Raw genomic sequence first — 18,775 nt, 5'->3', positions numbered from 1 at the left:
CTCTGCCTGCGTGGCTTTCATGTCGCTCTCAAGGGACTCGGACAGTTTCTTGGTGTGCCAAAGCCATCCCGTTTATTTTGCATTCGCCGTTGACACTTCAACACCATTATTATGCAGGACTCAGTTAGACTGGGGCAACAGTATATAAACTAGCATGTACATTTTGTTTGGACAAATTTGCAAAAGCACTAAAAAAAAAGGATCATTTTAAGGTTGTCCTAAACCAATACCAAACTCTTAAAAGAAGATTTCATTACTCTTTATGCTTCATCTGCTCACAGTGGTCACGATACTGGGATGAAACATCGACCAGTGAGAGGAGTCCTCAAGCAGCTCTCTGAAGTCCTCTCCTGCCTTTAAACATCAAAGCTAAAGATGAACTCGTGTTACAATAGATAAAACACACGCCCTTGGCTTCCTCCATCATTTTGGTGAGAGACCGTATGCAATTAATTTATTTCCATATTCCAACGTGAAAATAGAAAGTGTAATCCTCAGGGAGATTTAAACCAAGTGCGAGGGGAGGGCGATAATCTTATAATCCTCTGTAATGTTGTAATGGTCTCTCCAAGCTTATCTAAACTAAACTAACTTTCCCAGCGGAATTCAATCACAGCTACAGATGAACCGTAAAGAGTAATGTGACTAATGCTCCTTGTGCAATTCAACAATCTCATCATCTGCTGCAGTTGCATTTAACAAAATATCTACAATCACGATTAAATAGTCTCAAGTCTCACATTGTCATGTCAAAGTAGCTCTCAATGTACAGATCTGTGTATATTAACAAAGTATAGAAATACAGGAAAAATGGTAAATAATGTAGTTCAAAAATCCCAGAGATGTTTAAATCTGCCAAAAAAGCTGATTTTCTAATACAATAAATATATATTCTAGTCATTTGAAAGACACTGCTACATCCATGATGCTGTAAAATCCTACTGGCTGACCACAGCCGAAGCAGGAGGCGACTGGACAGGCTGGAGAAACTCTGAGGTGAAGACGGCCTCGGCGTACTCCTCCACGACGTCCTGAAACTCTGCAGCCACGTCAGCGACAGCCTCCAACAGCAACTCGTCCGCCAAGCTGAGGGACAACAAACGACTCAGTCATTAAAGAAAAAAAAGTTATTTTCTTCAAAACCAAGTTTCAAAGATGGCTCCTGGGAGTCAGCTCCTTCTGAAAGTTAAATAAAAGTCCAACCTTTAAAAAAAAAAATCACAATGAAATTGATTTGACCTCTATAACAACTATTTCACAAACTGAAAGAATCTAGATGGTGTGATTGTTATTATATAGCCCGATATAACCTCCACCCAGGAGATTATATTTTCATCCATGTCTGTCTGTTGATTTGTTGTTGGTTTGTCAGCAGGGCTGAACACTTCTGTGAAACTTGGATGGAGGATGGGTGTCTGCCAGAACAGACATCGTTAACTTTTGGGGCGGACAGAGAAATCCCTTCTCACCTTCTTCAACCTTGCGAGATACAGCATTTTTCGACATATTGGTCGATTTCTGGTGACGGGAATTTCGCCTGGATCTTGATAAAAGGATCAGCTGTATTTAGGTGGCTGGTATCATCGGTATCGGCTCATATTCGCCTTATTGCCTGCTATCGGTCTATCTGCAACTGAGATGACCTTCACCGACTGAAGTGGCCAACGTGTTGCATTAACTTTGCGCTGGAACCTTCATGAACTACTGGCTCTTGACATCCCTGCCATCAGTTTGTTACGGCTACACAAGTACAGAAAACATCCTCTCCTGGAGGATTTTGAAGAAGTTACTTTGTATGATCAAATCTGTGCCTTTTTAAAAAGTGTGCCATAGTGTGATGATGGGATGAGAGACTTATAATCACAGTTAATAAAGAAAAGGCAAATCGTCGACCTTATGTCATTATCTTCAAATATACAGACGGCGCGATTTAAAGCAGGTTTTTCCTTATCCAGCATTTCTACTGACTGTCTGAGTTGAACATGAACAACTCTCAAAAGACTGGTGAGCTGAGTGCAGCAATAAGCTAACTTTCAGTGCTTTCAGCATTATCTGGGTCAACACACACAGAGAACTAAAGCAGGGACATGTGGGGATAAGTGAAAGCGGTGTACACTCTTACAGAGCCCCGAAAACGTCAAATCGTTAAGTTGTCGGTGCAACAGAAAAATCAGAGTAGCTGTGTGTTGAGTCAAAACAGGAATACTTGGCTCTCAGCGTTGCATCCAGAATCAAAACAGAAAGCCAACAATCTACCGTTAAGGATTGGGAACAGACTGATGTGTGAAAAGCCATGCTCGCGCTGCTGAACGACTCTTCAAATTCTGAGAGTGCAAACCCTTCAAATATAATGAAAGCTCATCACTGAGCTAACAGTGTAAAAATTGATTTAAATAACTTCATATAAGGCTTCACGTTTGTTTGTTTTCTGTGGTTTCTCTTAGCTAAGGTTTGAATGAAGTTTTGCAATTTTGCAATCAGTCTGTTAGCAGACAGAATGAACGCGCTTCTCCAGGGGGTTCGGCTCTGCAGCAACATCAAGCCGCTCATTACCATCTCATCACGCAGACAGGTTTCTGCTCTGTGGCAGAACAGCAGGGGGTCTACATGCCTCTACGTATGTGTTCTCGCTGAGATAATTGGATGGCTTCACACAGTACCTTTATTTTACTCCAAATTCAGAAAAGTGCAGCCCAGTCTCTTGAAAACTCAGGCTCACTGATGTGGGACTGATAATGAGCGAGCGACACAAGCAGACAGATCCCATGGGTGTGACTGGACTTTTCTGCTCTGAATTTGAGCAAACACTATTTTATTTATCCTGCAGTTCATAGTCCCTGTGACACAGAGAGAGAACAAATCTGACTAAAAAAAGAATGTAACCGATACAAAGACTTGGATTCAACATGGTCTCGTACATGAGAGAAGAATTGTCTGTATTCTGCAGTGTGACAACTGTTAAATATGTAAATGTGTGAGTGGGAGAGAACAACCGTGAACAGTAGAGACACACTATGCAAACCATAACCTCTGCATGATCCTCTGAGAGCAGGCTCTTCAGACTGCACACAATGTCCGTCGAACACGAGACCAAGAACACGTCTCACTTTATGCAGTCAAAATACCTTTATATCACCTCAACGACACAAAAAGAAGACACCGGATGAACCACAGATTTTGTCAACTGTTGAGTCAGCTTGTACCTGCTGGCGACGGCCCAGGGGTTGAAGCTGCCGACAGCCTCGTGAGCCACAACGTGCAGGTAGGCTTCGTAGTCTTCCCGGTACCGCCGGATGTTTCTCAGCATGCTGCCTGGCACAGTGATAACAGTCCCCCCACCTCGCTCCACTGGGCCCGGGAACACGCCGCTGGGTCCGGGATGCTGCTCATCTCGGGGTACCTCCTCTGTCAGGCTGCTCTCAGAGAGGATGCTGTGTCTGAGGAAACATGAGAGGAAGGCAAGCACGTCACCTCTTTATTGCCTTGATCGTGCACAGCGTCTGAACTGGGTTAAGGGCTTCTGAGGGCCGTAGAGAAGAGGCAAACTGGTTTATTGAGTGCAGCGCTGTGATTGACCGGAGACACTTGTTGTGCCTGATAGGTGGCTGAAGATGATGAGGTTAAGAGAGGTGTCAGAGAGCAGGCAGCCTCTCTCGCCTGCCCCTTTGCTCAGATTGAGTAGGGGCTCAGCTGGGCATCACCGTGGTCTGGCTATATAATCCTCTCTGCTTGGACAAATCAGCCTGGCTCCTGCAACACCGCTCTCGCTGCTATATTTAGTGTTGCGGCAGCTCCCAAAGCAAACTGCCTCTCTCTATTGTGCTCCCCCTGCCTCGGCTGAACTTGTTTCTGTTTTGACTGTGTGGGAGCTGCAAACCATGGGGTGGCCGTAAAAATCAAAGTGCCACCACAGTTAACTCCGCTCCCAGGCCGAAAATGGGTCGATTGGCCGTCTGATGGGCATCTCGGGGCAGATGTGGTGAGAAGCAACAATGAAGCAGCCCGCAAACTCATTTCCTATCTATAGAGTCGAAATAGCACCCATGCTCTTTGTGTTGCATTGAAACATGACCAAGACCCAGGCCCTATTTCCTGTCAACAAAACACCATTCAGACAATGTGACAAAACATGTTTTCTCAGATTGATGCAGCATAGTTATCTGTGAAAAAGTGTGACAGAGATGCAACAAATAGGTTAGGGAACAACAGATACTTAAATGCAGGACTTCTGCTCCTCTTCTACACTGTGGTGTCACTACTTTTACTTAACTACAACATCTGGGTGCTTCCACCGCTGTTTATCAAGGACAACTTTTTGTAATAGATTCATAATGTGACCTACTCTCTGATTCCCAGCCCTAATCACAAAGAAGATGGCTGAAAAAAAACCAAAAACAACAACAACAAAAAAACATCCTCTATCCTTCACAGTCACCCGCCTACAATTTGGCCTGGATAGGGCATATATAAAAACCAAAACAGATGAATAGCACTGGCAAGAGATCACCTCAAGTTAGCCCACTCTTTTCTACACAAAAGCTCCAGCCATGCAGCACCCAGGCTGGGAAGCAGTTGACCTGGCAGAGGACAGTACCGGACATGCTGTGTCATGCAGGCTGAACAGAATCCGAGTTGGACAAAGACAAATGTGGCACAGAGATTGTCGGGTGTGTGATCCAAGCGAGACTCACACAAGCCATGGTGTGCTTTTGAGAACTACAGGAAACTTCTGTGCAGTCAGAAACAGATGGCGGATGAACACTGCAGAGGAAAATGTATTGTGATTATTGTAAATTAACATCAAGAGTGCAGCCATTTACTGTGCTACACATACGTGGCCTGAGAGGACGACTGTAGCTCTGAACAAGAGTGGAGGAGGAGTGAAAGAGCAGATAAAAATACATGAAAGGTTCAGAATATTGCTGAGTGCAGCTTTCATCTTCTCATTGATTTGTTTGACCTGCTGATGGAGCAGCAGTAGGTCGGTCGGCATTAGCCAAGCTGGGGCGGGGGGAACGACAATTGGGGTCTGTGTCTGGGCTCCTCACCATGGATACATAAACCTTATCTGCTGCTTCAGAGACAAAATCTCTAACTCTATTATTTCAGTGGTCGTTCTACAGCAGTAAGGCAAGCACCAAGGCAGCAAAACTGAAGAATAATACATGTTTTGGAAATAGATAAAGGAAGTGTCAAAATATCAAACTACCTTCCACGATCACTGAAGAAAAACTCTTCTGACAGACCCTGCAGTTGTGTGTCGTGACTCAAAAGACACCTCAACAAGCCTCAAATGACACTAAAAGAATAGCCTGAGCCCCCGTAAATGAAATAAGATCTGCTTTACATGATTTGATATCGGTCTTCTCTGATCCTCAGCACCTGAATCATAAAACAGCAGCCATCGAACAACACTCTTTAGTGATGTCACGGTCTCAAATAACCATCTTCTTTGTTTTAAAATGTGTGTTTGTGTGGCACATGATTGCATTCATGTGTCTATTTCCCTGCACTCTGCAGCGACTGATGTGTCTCTCTAGGCTGACAAATGTGGGTTATACACAACCAATCAGGGCTGAGTCGGCACACATGATGGGACCTTCACACAAAGCCCCAATATTTAACCTCTCCATTCTGCTACACTGACTGACAGAGGTTTAACACAACCACCAACACCAAAACAGGCATTTCTCTGCCGTTTTCTTCCAAAGGAGCTGATGTAAGGACTCTTATAATCAGCTGCTTAGTTGCCGTATAAGCAAGGCTTAATCAATGCCATCAATAATTCTGTCTTATTCAAGTTTTCCTCTCTCCTAAAAGCCAGTATTCTTTTTCTGCTGATCACTGCAAAGGGAACTAATTATCTGAACTGCTGGCAGGTAGACAAATACCTAGACTGAACTGAAGATCCTGCTGGGACTGAAGTGTTCTTTGTAATAATATTTTTCATTATCTGGAGGATTACATCCCTCAGTGAGGTCAGCGTGTTGACTGGTTACTCTCCGGCATTAAAGCGAGGCATTACTGTTAAATCTAGTCTCTTTTCTTTGACACTAATGCAGCTCATTTCCTCAGGCTGATGATGGAGACGAGCTGTCAAATGTCATTTGACAATTATTATCTGAACTGTGGAACTCAGATCCTATTACCTTCTATTAAAGACATACACATTCTGACATGTCCTACTTCAGAGATACATAACGGCGTAACACATAGGTGTTAATCTGTTGTTGGTGTATCATATTTGTTTTAAGTTTTGATACTGCTGATGCAACAGGCTGCGTGGTTCTGTAACAAAACACTTTTCTTGCTTTAAGTCCTGTGATATGTGTTGGAAAATGGGTCATTTTAGCCTGGAACACTGTAACACGGGTAGCTGACTCATCTCCCTCAAAGCTCAGGCCAGTTTACAAAAGCAACTTCTTCACCCCTGAAGAGCTCTATAAAACAATGTGCCTAATAAGCACAGTTTCTCTCTCCATCTCACTCCAAACAACTCCCAACTTTCACCTTTATTACATCTTAGGGGATTAAACACGGTGGAAAACTGGGCTGTTATCTGTTGACACCAATTTTCTGCTCACACCTCATTGTAGTGATAAGGAAAAAAAGTCCACTGGGAAATAAGCATAATGCATCCGTCTGCTCGTGGCAAGTGTCGCATTTATTGGCAGCCCTTGATCGGCCCTTTTGTGTCAGCACAGAGCAACTCCCACTGCCACTTGGCTATTAATTTGCCTTAAATTAAATATTTAAGCCAAACATTTTTTTTTTTCAAGACAAAGCCACTCACTCATCCAAGAAACTGGCAGAGCAGCTACTGAATTGGTTGGGTCTTCATTCAGAGCAGGGCAGAGGTGACTAATGCTGAGAAAGTAGCAGAATCAATGGTAATTATTTTTCAAATGACAATGACTGTACGGCAAGCGATTGTGGAGCCACAGCACATGACGCAGGCACTTTTCATATACAGAACCGTCATCAATACAAACAAAGTTGTGCAGTCACGCTGAGTTGGATACTTTTTACAACCCCTCCTTCATCTAAATGTTCCATTATAGAACTGGCGCATCTATTGGAAAAGAGATTCTGTCCTGCCATGATGTGCCAGTCAGCAGACAGCAGAACTACGCACTCTCGATGCTGCTCTTGCAAAGGGAATATTCTAATTTCTGTACAAATGAAACAAACAGTTAGCACTCAACTGTGGGCTTAAACCTCTGATGTTCCCATTAAAAATCAATAGACGCTTTACAAAGAACACACATCAGTCACTTCTTGTAAAGAGCACACTAGTCCTGAAAGGCTGAGCTGAATAATTAATGAACATGTTTGTAATGTAACTGTAATGCTACACCACAACACACTGATATACACCCCTGTCTTTAAAGGTGTACTTTGCAGGATTTGTCTGTGCTTTCTGTGAACACATCGGTCAAAGCTGGCCAATCCTCCCCAGACAGACTGAGATCAACGAAGATAGAGCAGGGTAGAGAGTGACTGTATGTAGCTTAACCCCACCCTTGGGCAAACACCAATAAGAGACCAAGAGCAGAGAGATGGTACAGCAATATAACTTCGTTGCTACTTTTTTTTATCCCAACTACAGAACCTGCAAACAGTTATTGGCTGGGGGCTACCTGAAGGCTGACATCCACAAACATCAGAAAAACAGCTAAATTGATTGAGAGGGTCCAGGTTTGTATGAGTTTATCCACTTTATTAAGCCCTCACTAAACTGGAACAAACACTGTTGTATCATTTGGTGCATCATTCATTCATGGAGATCTAAGTTATTACTATTAACACTGTTAACCACTTACTAATGCTTCTAAAGCCTTTAAAGTGCCACCTGTGTGTCAGTTATCATAATACTGTTACTTGCTAGTTCAACCCAGCAACACAAGTATCACCTAGAATTGTTTCTCCAGTAACCTCCCCAGTGGCCTCTCCAGGAAACTTGAGGATATATTTCTATTTAAGGAAACTCCTGCATGATACACCTTTAACCTAGACAACATTTGTAAGTTGATTAGTATACATTTTATGATAAATATTAGATACTTGTTAAAGGCTTAATATTCACTAATTTTTCATAAATTGCCATCTTGCTTTTTCCCTCTGTGATTAATTTAGGTCAGTTTGCAGAGATTAGGCCTCACTTTGACATCAAAGCTAATTTTTTCCTATTGATTTGTGGTCAAAAATTCTTTATTACATCTATAGTGATTAAATGTGATTAAAGAGAAAACATGAAAAGGTCCAGCAGGGTGCAAATGCTTTCAGTATTTTTTTTAGTCATACTAATTTGGACTGAGGATGAAAGAGATGCAGGCAGGTCTGTCTCTGAAACTGCCGGGATTCAGTGAGTTTGAGAACAAATGAGCTGGCAGTTCTCAAATGACTTTGTCCTTAGGCTGCAAGGCTGAGTACCTTTGAAACCAGAATAAGTCCTAGAAAAACATAACTCCTCTTCAAAAAGACCTGACACTAAATACTTCCAAGCGGCATGGTTGTTCGCCAAAGTTATTGCTTGATGGATGTGTTAAGAAGAGTATTAGATGAGTCATGGAGTGTCGGGGGGCCAAGTTTCCATAGATGGAACTGAACCTGAGGCACTCCAAATCTGACTTATTTTAATTTACTAATGGTGATGCTCAAATTTGTCAGCAGCAGCATCCTGCTGGCTTGGCTATGTCTACAACCTGTAGTCCCTCCACTTTTCTTTTTCTCTTCCTTCCAAGTTCCTCATTAATTTAAACAGGACAGCTGCAGCCAAAGCCCTGGGCAGTGGAGGGTCTCCCTGTAGAGTCTGTTGCCAGAGTCAGGAATAGACTGTGCCCTGGGTATGGTGGCCACCAAGTGAATTTTTCGGGATGAGTAAGGCCTCCCGGTGGGACGGCGATTACGGGGCGATGGCACATCATGCGAGGAAAAAAACTCTAACATGTGCATTGTTGGAAATACATTAAACACTTTACTTTGCATCAAGCCTAGAGGCCTCATTATAACTAACAGATGACTTCCTGTTGCTCTTGGTTTCACAGACTGGAAAAAATGCCACTTCAAAAATAAAGGAAAGAAATTAATACAAGGGGTTTCTTGCTTGTGAGAGGTCAAACAAAAGTCAATTTGTCTGTATTATCATGTTACTTTCTAGGTATTTTTTGTTTAAATTAAGTACAATGACTTATTTTGACCTTAAATTCGAAAAAATATACTTTTGAGTATGTTTAGAGTTTTTGCAGCATGGTGCAACCACATGAAGTCTTTACTGCAATTCTATATTTTCTCTTATTAAAAGTGTACATGTCTAAATCCAACAATAACTTGTGGATACGGAGGATTATGTATCATATCATATAATATCAACAGAGCCATGATTACTTATACTCCCAGCACAGGCCTATAATTTTAGCTCTAATGAATGAGAGGGAAGTTAAATAGGTCAACCCCTGATGCTGCACTCCAGTTAATATTCTGTGAGAACACTCCAAAATTTGCCGACTTCCTCTTTACGATGAATAAAACAGTAAGCAGGGGGAGCTATCAGCGAAAGATGAGATGTAGGAATGATTTCTGAGTAAAACGAGGGCAGAGAACATAGTAGCTCACCCAGTCTCCACAGGTTTCTCTAAGACAATATCAGCTGCACAGCTCTGCCTCGGCACCGACCTTGAGAGCCTAATTGGCTGAGGAGAGGCTGGCCTTGAGCCCGGAGCATGGCATTGGGGTCCTGGGGAAGAACAGGGAGGAAGAGGAGGAGGAAGGGGGTAGCAGTAGTGGGTGTTGAGAAGGATGGGGTGGAGCAGAGGACATACATAGACATGTGAACAACCAAGAATAGACAGAATGACAAGTATTTCCTGACTCACTGTCTCCACCTACAGGAGACCTAAGGGAAATCATCTCAACATGCAGTGTTGTTTCAATACCTGCTGGTCCTGGTCGGTCCCAGTGAAGAGGGTCTGAATAAGTGACGGAAGCAAACCGTCTCCTCACTTCATCTTGATCTCTCTGCTCAGACACATACAGAGAAACACTTTTGATAAATATATTATCCACCTGCCAATAGTGACCAACATCAAAATCAGGACAAGACGCTGCATCATTAAACAACACCAGATCAAAGTTGTCACGACAGCTCACTATAAATATCAATCCAATCACTGTTGACCTTTTCGGGCTCAAGGCTGACCTTCTGTTGGCTGGCGGGCCTCCCTCACCTGTATCTCCTCCATACGAAGCAGCATACTCTCCAGGGTGGGGGCCTGCAGCCTACGCTCAGCCATGCCCTCTAACTGTCTATCCGCCTCAGCCGCCCACGCTGCCCGTGCAGCATCCTCCAACAGATCCTCCAGCAGGGCCTCACTCAGCTGCCCGGCACTCTCTGCAGCCTGTAGAACACAAACCATGACTACCAAGTTCTAGCTTTCAAGACCAATTCTCCTGTCAGTTGTGAACTATTGGCAGCAGCAGAGCAGCTCACCCTTTCTGCAGCCTGCTCAGACAGTCGATCCCTCACTGAGGAGCTGATCTTGTTCCTAGACTCGCCAATCTGCTGAAGGTAAAAAGACAGAAACGAACGCAGTCACACTGGTGCAAAGCAAACATCATTCATCCCCTCTTAATCTCTTAACACTATATCTTACTGTGGTAAACCACATGGTAAATGTTTTAAAATGCTCTTTGTTATATTTGAACAAATAAAATGTATTGATTGTTTTCTACAGGAAAGTAAAATAAAGTGAAAAGTCTTCCTACCTGTGCTTCATCCAGCAGGGGCTGAATTCTCTCTCTGGCCTTCTGCTCGGCTCTCTCAGCCCACTGAGTTGGCGAGACAACTTCAGACCTGTAAACCAAAACACGCCCACACTGCAAGCTGTCACCAGAGAGGCTCTGTGGCTGAATAGCTTGAACTTCAAGAGACTGAATGAGACATATTATTCCCAGACAACATTTTTAAAACCTGATATTGAGACAGTTGTTGCTGTTGCATGCTCAGGTGGAACTGAAAATGTTATTTTATCATCTGCTCACATATGGCCAGACAACAAGACATGTAAACTCTCCAGTACCCTGTCCACTGTCTAATCAGGAAATAAGTGAGGGGATCTATAGGAATGTATGTTTCCTGTGGTGCTGAGAGGATGCTGGTGTAATCACAACCTGCATTATTCTCTGTTCTGTTGTTTCATGGTAATTATGACCAAGCTGCAATTCCCAGTGTAACTGCGCAGTAAATTGTGGGGTCTGCTGCACTGAACTGAACAGCAGATTAGTGTATGGATTGTTGCTTTGGGCAGTGGCATTACTGAATGCTTCTTCTTCATAAATGACTTAATAATATAAACTTGAATGTGCCCTATGTCCTGTATAAATGAATCATTATACAGGGACCTTCTGAAGAGAGTTTTGCCAGCCCTCTGACAATATTACAATGATCCTGTCCCTAAAGGTGCTCAGTGTTACTCACCAATCTAAGCGTATATATACTAAAACTGTCATGTGCATTTCCTTCCTCATGAATACATTTCAAAACTTAATTCTGAAGTATGCTAAATCAAGCATCGTTTACTAGCCTATAGCCTCCTTCTTCTAAGTATATAGAACCTTGGTGTGTTCCTGTCACCTGTTGTTCAGTGGAATAGTGGGACACCACTGGAACGTTTACCGTGTCACCCACATCTGTTGACTGCATTCACACTTTACACTTCTGACATGCCCTGTTATGCATCCTTGTGTAGGTGCACGTGATAAACAAAAAGGGGACCCAATCATGGAAAAACAATTCCATTGTACCACTAAAGGTCTAAAATTCCACAGGGAACCTTTACGCTAAATTGAATTGGTCTTTTTAGGGGAACTGTTTTATTTCACCGTCATCTATTTTAAATGTTGGCACATTTCTTTGTGTAGCTTGGTACAGAATGGGATCAATAAAGCATCAGTTTTTTTGGCTGCAATGCAAAATCTCACTAAGTATATCCATCTAATTTTTAGTCAAAAAATCTCATAAACTTTGTTTAAGACACAATCACATAGAAGTAGCATTTTAGTGAGATATGGGGACTTTCTTTAGAGCAATTCCATTTTTTTAACTCACTAAAAGCATGAAACATGGATTTTAATTGCAATGAATCGCATCAATATCAACAACTGACACAACAATTGTGCCCTTCTGTTTAAATCCTCTAAAACTGGAATTTCTACAGTACCTTAATATCTGAATGCGTTCTGCCTCTTCTTTACTCAGCTGGTTGAGCTCCTTTAGTCTCTGCATCGTCATCTTATCCAGCCAGGCTTTCCTATACAGAGGCGGTAATCAGCACATGAACCAAAACGCAAGGTCGATTAAACATTCCACACACTGTTTATAATGTATAATCCTCATCACTACAATCAGGCTGTTGCCCCTGATTAATGGCAAAGCAAAATTGTAGTAATTAAGGTTTGATTAAACAGAAACATATTTGCAGCACTCAATCAATGAGGTGCTTATAAGCACTGAAAGGAGGACGGCAATGAATCACTCATAAAGAGAAATGGCCTCAATCTAGCAGGCACCTATATTAAATTGGAAAGAATTACATTGGAATTAGAGTCAAAGTATTGCCTGTGGCTCTCTGCGAGGGGGGTCTGCCACAGAGGTTAGAAATAACTCACTGAATACATTAGCAATCTTTTTTTATAGAATCCATCCATTATGTTTTTTCCTCTATTTTTTTCTTGGACAGACAACCTGATGTATGAATTCGAAAATGTATGTTATATCTAATAAACTGAAGAGATTTAAATCTGTCTGAATTATGTAGGAGAATGGCTTCACCTTAATGCTTCATCCTGAGCTTGTCTCTTATTTTCTGAGCTCAAGGCCGGCTGCTCTGCTGCCAAACCACCGGCCACCTTCTGCTTTGCAGGGCTGGGTGAGGGCTTCACGGGGGAGAAGAGACAACGAGGCTCTGGTCTTCTCCTTTGAGGGGATCTGCTGAGATGATAGAGGGGTGAAAGAATAACAAGCCAGAAAAGAGGAATGAGGGGATTAAGGATCATGGAAATCTGAAGAAAATAAAAAGAGTTTTTCACACAAAGGACTTGCAACATCGGAGGGCTTTTTTTTCATTTCACATTTTTGTATCAGTCTCCATTCCTGAGGGAACAGACAAACTAGTGATTTTCTTTGAGCTTTGTCTTTGGTGTTTCTTATCAAATGAACTTAGTATGAATGATTATCTGCTGTCTTTTACCATCAAATGTTCCATTTATATTGAGGGAATATCAATTTGGTGAAGCCTACAACCATACAGTGAGTGGACGCTATTAGTCCAGCAGCTTTTAGGCTGCTCACATCCACCTTCTAGCTGAAAAATGAACAACTTGCTCAACAGGTCTCTCCTGGCACTGCTTGCATAAACTGATATTGTTTTTTCTATTTTTAAATGTCTTTGTGTTAACAGCACATTAGTTCGCAGCGCATTAATGAGCAGATCCGTACGAGATGCAAAGTGTTACCTTGAGATAAGAACTGCAAACATCACAGCAATAAAACCTTAGTTATGCAATGGTTTAAATCACCCACTGTGCGCCGAGAGTGACTAAGAGCAAAGACACTGGTGAAGAATAATGGGTTTTGATTTTAAAAATCTGATGTGTCATCATGTGTGCAGAGAGATAAAAGGCTCACCGTTGTGGAGGAGGAGAGTGAGGGGATGTAGGAATCCAGGGCACAGAGGCCTCTTTTTGAGGGAGCTGGTTCACTCGGAGCTGAGAGGAGACTGTAGGCTGCTGGAAACCTGCATCTTTGATCTGATTACATTTTGACAAAAAAGATCAAATATACATTCTTAGATAGTTTACATGACCATTGTTTCAATCTCCTCTGGCACACTTTTATTCATCTTTTCACAATGGATTTTTGAATCAAAATAAAAATCATATTGCTTCTAATACAATGTGTAATAATTTAAAGCATTAATCCAACACCTTCATTATAATGTCAGCCTTATTTCTCCCTGAGTGTGGAGCCCCTCCTTTTCTGCGGGTGGTGTTAGTCTGAGCTCTTCTCTGCAGCTCTCTCAGCTCCCTCTGTTGGACGAGGCTCTCCAGGCCGGCCCTGAGCACCTCTCTTCTGCTCAAGGGCTGTTGAGAAGTGGTTTTGGGCTTCTGTGCGTTAATTCTCCTACCTGCTGACACACATTAAAGACGAAACCCTTTATTTAGTTTTCATGCATTTAGTTAAAAATCAAGGAAAAGCCCCGGTAACAGCAGACAACAGTCATCCTCATCATTATCAACCTAAAGTAAATTAGTTTGGAACCTGGGGAGCGAAGGCATTATGAGCTAACACCACACCACCAATTACACAATTAGCTAGCATTCTTGACGAGCAGCTGGATCCCTCCTGACTGCTGCATAATTGGTAGACGGACTTGAGTTGGTTTCCAGGGAGCGCTAGCTGCTAAGGCTCACTGGAGGGGTTTGTGTCCTCTTTTCACCAGGATACCTCTTAGCGCAATACGAACCAGCAGGAGATAACTGCTCATAAAACTAAGCAGCAGGGGACCTAAACCCAAGGTTCTGCTATTCACTTCCTGTTTTTCTTTCACTTCTCCATGGCTCTCTATCAGTTTTCAGCTGCATTTATGCACAGAGGGAGGCCCAAACACAAAACGCACAGAAGCCCTTAGGTGACTTCCAAATACACGGGAGACTGAAGAGCTCATTTTCATCCAAAGGTTAAAGTTGCTGTGCAGTTTTAAAAGGATTTGTCAGCACATAGAACACTGCCTTAAGTTGACGAGTATGTGTCTATATCACATTCATAAGGTTTGAAGTTGTGTCAATAAATACAGTTGCTGAGGTTAGACAATTAAAAACTGAGTAGAAAGTGATTCTCAGAGTTACACAAACACAAACACATTACTAAAGACACATAAAGGGGTTTTAAAGGACTCCAGGAAAAATAAACACTCACCTTGGACACCTCTTTTGGGTTTTGTAGTTTTGCGATGTCCCGGTACAGATGAGGTACTAGGACCCTTGGGTGCACTCATCGGTGACCTGCTGCGATCAGGAGACTTCCTGCGTGGAGGACGTGCTCGGGCCTGCATCTTTTCGAGCATCTCTTGTTTACTGAGGGCAGAATCCAAAGTCTAGGAGGAATAGAGTGACAAGAAATGTATATTTGGGATGATTCACTTTAAAGGCTCAGCAAATAAGCTGCATATATAGAAAAACAATAAACATAAAGTATGAGAATGAACTGAAACAGATGAATACAAGTTAAGTGTTGATTTATCTTTAATTTGAGGATGTGTGTATCCTCCGATTAATGCTCCAAGAACTGTAGATTTTTCTGTACATAATCTCACAAATCTGGTCAGGACAGAAATTTAATGGGAAAGTTAATTGGGGATTAAATAAAGTAATCTTATTGCTATAAGTTGCTATAAGTTGCTATAAATCAAATTCAGTTTTCATCACTTCGTACATGTTTTGTGATTTAGCCTTCCATTTTGTCTTTGGTAGGTAAAAAACATTATCAGTTTGGCTGACTGTGGTTACTGGGGTCTTTGAGGCCAAGTGACTGATATGTTCTATAAGAATTACATTACATTACACAATTCAGCTATAAAAAAAACAATTAATGTTTTCTGCCTCTTCTTGTTAGGTATTATTGTCCTGTTGTATTTTTTCTAAATTAGTACTACATACAACAAAAGACAATAAAAAAAATTATCCAAACACTATCTTTGATCAAGATATTTTTTTATGGTTGTTTACTGTTTTCAAGTAAGTGAATCAGTGAAAAAAAACAGGAAAAGTGAGGAGAGAGATGAGGGCAACAAAAGCGCTTCACCCAAACACTTTCTGCTCCTCACCTCTAGTTTCTGTAGGATGTCGAGGGCCGTCTCTGGCACAGCCGAACCTTGTTCTGCTTCCACCTTGGCTGAGCACAAAGAGAGCTGGCGGATCAGCTGGCCCAGCTCTTTGTAATAAGGGGGGACCTTCCCATGAGACAGATCTGAAAGCTGGTGTATAACAACCTGTAAGGCTCTGAGTGTCCCACGGTGGGCAGCTGCCAGCCTGTTTATTGCCATGGACTGAAAGAGGAACAGAAAATAAATCAGTTTAACATGATTGTGTAACAGATAATTTAATGATTTTTACTGAGCAGTAGGGCTGGTAAAACCTTACAGAATGACACCTAACCAAATCAATATTTACATTTATATTAACAGGAGGCCTAAAAAGTCATTTTCCTTATTGTTTTAAGTGTTATATTGTTGAAGACAAGTTCACGACAGTGAAGATATACCTTTTTGGTGTTCCACATGTTCTGGCCTTGTAGTTTCTCTATATCTTCTTGTATCTCTTTCACCTTTGATGTAACAATTCAGTAGAGTGGTGTTTATACATACAAGGGAAATTAGGATGTCAGTGAAGGTTTATTTTCTATTACATGTGGTAGGGACTTAAATACCTGTTGTTGGAGAACATAGATGATGCGTGCTGAGCGGGCTGCCTGCTTCTGTCTGCGTATGTCCAGCTTGTTTTGCTCCTCAGGCTCCAGCGACTCCTCTATTTTCTCTCCTGTTGTTTAGATCCCATTATTCATTATTACTCACAATCATACGTGTAATAACTGTGATAACCTTTTCAAACTAAGTAGTACCATAAAACATATAATCAACAGTAAGACAAGGTCATAATGTAACAAGTTGTTTTTGTGAGTCACCTCTGTTGGCTAGCTCTTCTACTTTTTGAATATAGACTTCCAGCTCATTTTGCAGCTTGTGGATCTCCTGGCTTAAAGGAGCCTGTCTGCCTCCTTCCAACTGTCTTGGGCCAGTGTCTCTGGTTGGGGGTGACAGGCTGGTGCAAGGCATGGAAGACTTCTGGGATGTGAACACCGACAGTTTGGCTCCAGGTCTACCCGCTTTCTCTTTTGGACTAGAGGCCTTTAACTTTGGCTTACACGGAGTGGCTCCAAGCTCCTGGAAAGAGAAAAAAAAAGACTCCCTTCAGTCACTGACTGAGCAAAATGGCAATAATTTCTTGGATAGGACTACTATAAGCTATGACTTATAAACTTTGTGCCATTTGATCGAAATCAGTTACCTGAAGCAGCTCTACATCAGTCGTTTCGAGGAGGGAGGCCTCCTGAGAGGGTTTGGCAGGAGATTTGGTCAGTGCCTCAAGGCGCCTTCTTCTCAGATCTCGCTGGGCGAGCTGAACCGCAGCGTGGAGTCTCTCCTCAGAGAGAGCAGTGAAGCTAACGGAACTGCGGGCGCTGTTCATGTTCGCACGCTCCTCTGGCAGCGGCAGCAACCTCTCTATCACAATGGGGGCTGGCGGGTGAACATGGGTGGCACGGTTTCTGGTATTTGCAGGGATGGCTTCATTGAACAATAGCTGTGACAAAAAAACAATCAGTCTTGAAAGTGTTATATGCAGCCATTGTGGTACATAGTCATACATTTCAATCCACTTTCAACAGGTATTTCTGTCACTGACTTCATTTGAACCCAGTTGCCACTATGTTTGGAACAATTAGGACATTCAATCAGAAGAGAAAGATCTTTTTAATCATTTAATCAGGTTTTTATGCCTAAACAAACTGAACAAACACACTTTCTGTTTTCATGATTGAATAAGTTATTACCTCAGTGATATTGTAAATATTAAAATTCCAAGTTTCTCCAAAAACTACACAGTACCCTTTTAAAGCTAAACCCACCATCTTTTATTTGAACTGTTAAAAGAGGTATCGATTCAAATTTAAGTTCATGTAAGGGCTGTACGATTTATTTACTGTGCTATATAATATGTCTAGTCCTTCCTCACAAATATAGGTGCTCAGAATATAAGAAATTATTTTTAATGTATTGCATTAACTTTAACAAAACCACACACCACCGTCTCCTAAATCAAAAACATCACTCTAAAACAATTTCGACAAAAAACAAACAAACAAAAAAACAACAACATTATAACGATGATAAAGTTAGGGCTAATTTCTTTATAACTAACAATAGTTACTGCCAAATAAACTGGCAAATGAGTGTACGTAGCATGCGCTATCGTAAATAAAGCTGCAATTTAACATTCACAAGCTTTATATACATCTGCCACTGTTGTTTACCTTTGTTTGAGACATCCCATGAGTTTGACTGCTGCTGTGACCGTTTCGGGTTGTACCTGAGACCACCCAGTCTCTCACTTGACTTTGCTGCCCTATGGAAGTCGTGGGAACGCTCTGCAAGAACTGCGTAGTCATTTTCAGCCAAAATGACAGACAGGTCCCGCCAAAGTAGCACCCAGTCCTCAATTTCTAATCAATGCTAATGATCAAATGACGGTTAGCATTTGCAAGCTAACTAAGCTTTTGGATTGAAGATTGCCAACGTCAAGTTAATCCCAACATCATCATCCATTCGACCATTTCGACTTCGCTTATAACTACTTGTTAATTTATGTTGGATTATATACTAGCTATGCACACAACGTCGCAAACTGGATGCTAATTAGAAGACAGCGCATGTTTAACTTTCTAAAATGTAATGCAAGCTTGTCAACATTTTGAACCGCCGCCATGACAACAAGAGAATGCCGCTAGACGGAAGTAGTTTTTACCAACTACGGGTCGGCAAAGAAGCCAAACATTACCTCAACGCATTTTTAATTAAATTGCTATTAATATGAAAATCAAGTTGCTTCTATAGTGTTATCTTAAGGTTATTAAAATGTGTCATAGTGTTTTTCGAATCATTTA

At 41.9% G+C, this 18,775-nt stretch overlaps 1 protein-coding gene across 6 annotated transcripts; it reads right to left on the bottom strand.

Annotated features, from left to right (window-relative positions):
* Positions 1–49: 49 nt before the first annotated feature.
* On the bottom strand, positions 50–18,623 carry kiaa0753 (KIAA0753 ortholog). 6 transcript variants are annotated; one of them, XM_037077912.1, is made up of 18 exons: positions 18,146–18,623; positions 17,122–17,415; positions 16,739–16,997; positions 16,484–16,593; positions 16,319–16,381; positions 15,882–16,103; positions 14,975–15,152; positions 13,984–14,186; positions 13,685–13,806; positions 12,830–12,988; positions 12,219–12,308; positions 10,765–10,852; positions 10,490–10,561; positions 10,227–10,397; positions 9,936–10,017; positions 9,676–9,736; positions 3,204–3,437; positions 50–1,086 (listed from the first exon to the last, which is right to left on the bottom strand). In XM_037077912.1, exons 1-18 carry the CDS (start codon positions 18,278–18,280, stop codon positions 939–941), a joined length of 2,691 nt encoding a protein of 896 aa, XP_036933807.1. In that variant the 5' UTR covers positions 18,281–18,623; the 3' UTR covers positions 50–938. The 6 variants fall into 6 exon arrangements, with proteins under 6 accessions (XP_036933807.1, XP_036933775.1, XP_036933800.1 ...); XM_037077880.1 differs by having other exon boundaries at positions 9,616–9,736; positions 18,146–18,622; XM_037077905.1 differs by having other exon boundaries at positions 9,616–9,736; positions 10,490–10,558; positions 18,146–18,622.
* Between the last annotated feature and the right edge of the window lie 152 nt (positions 18,624–18,775).

This window comes from Acanthopagrus latus, chromosome 2 (genome assembly GCF_904848185.1).
Source record: "Acanthopagrus latus isolate v.2019 chromosome 2, fAcaLat1.1, whole genome shotgun sequence".
Taxonomy (NCBI): Eukaryota; Metazoa; Chordata; class Actinopteri; order Spariformes; family Sparidae; genus Acanthopagrus; species Acanthopagrus latus.
Note: the sequence above shows the minus strand (reverse complement) of the source record. Positions and strands in the feature narration are given on the sequence as shown.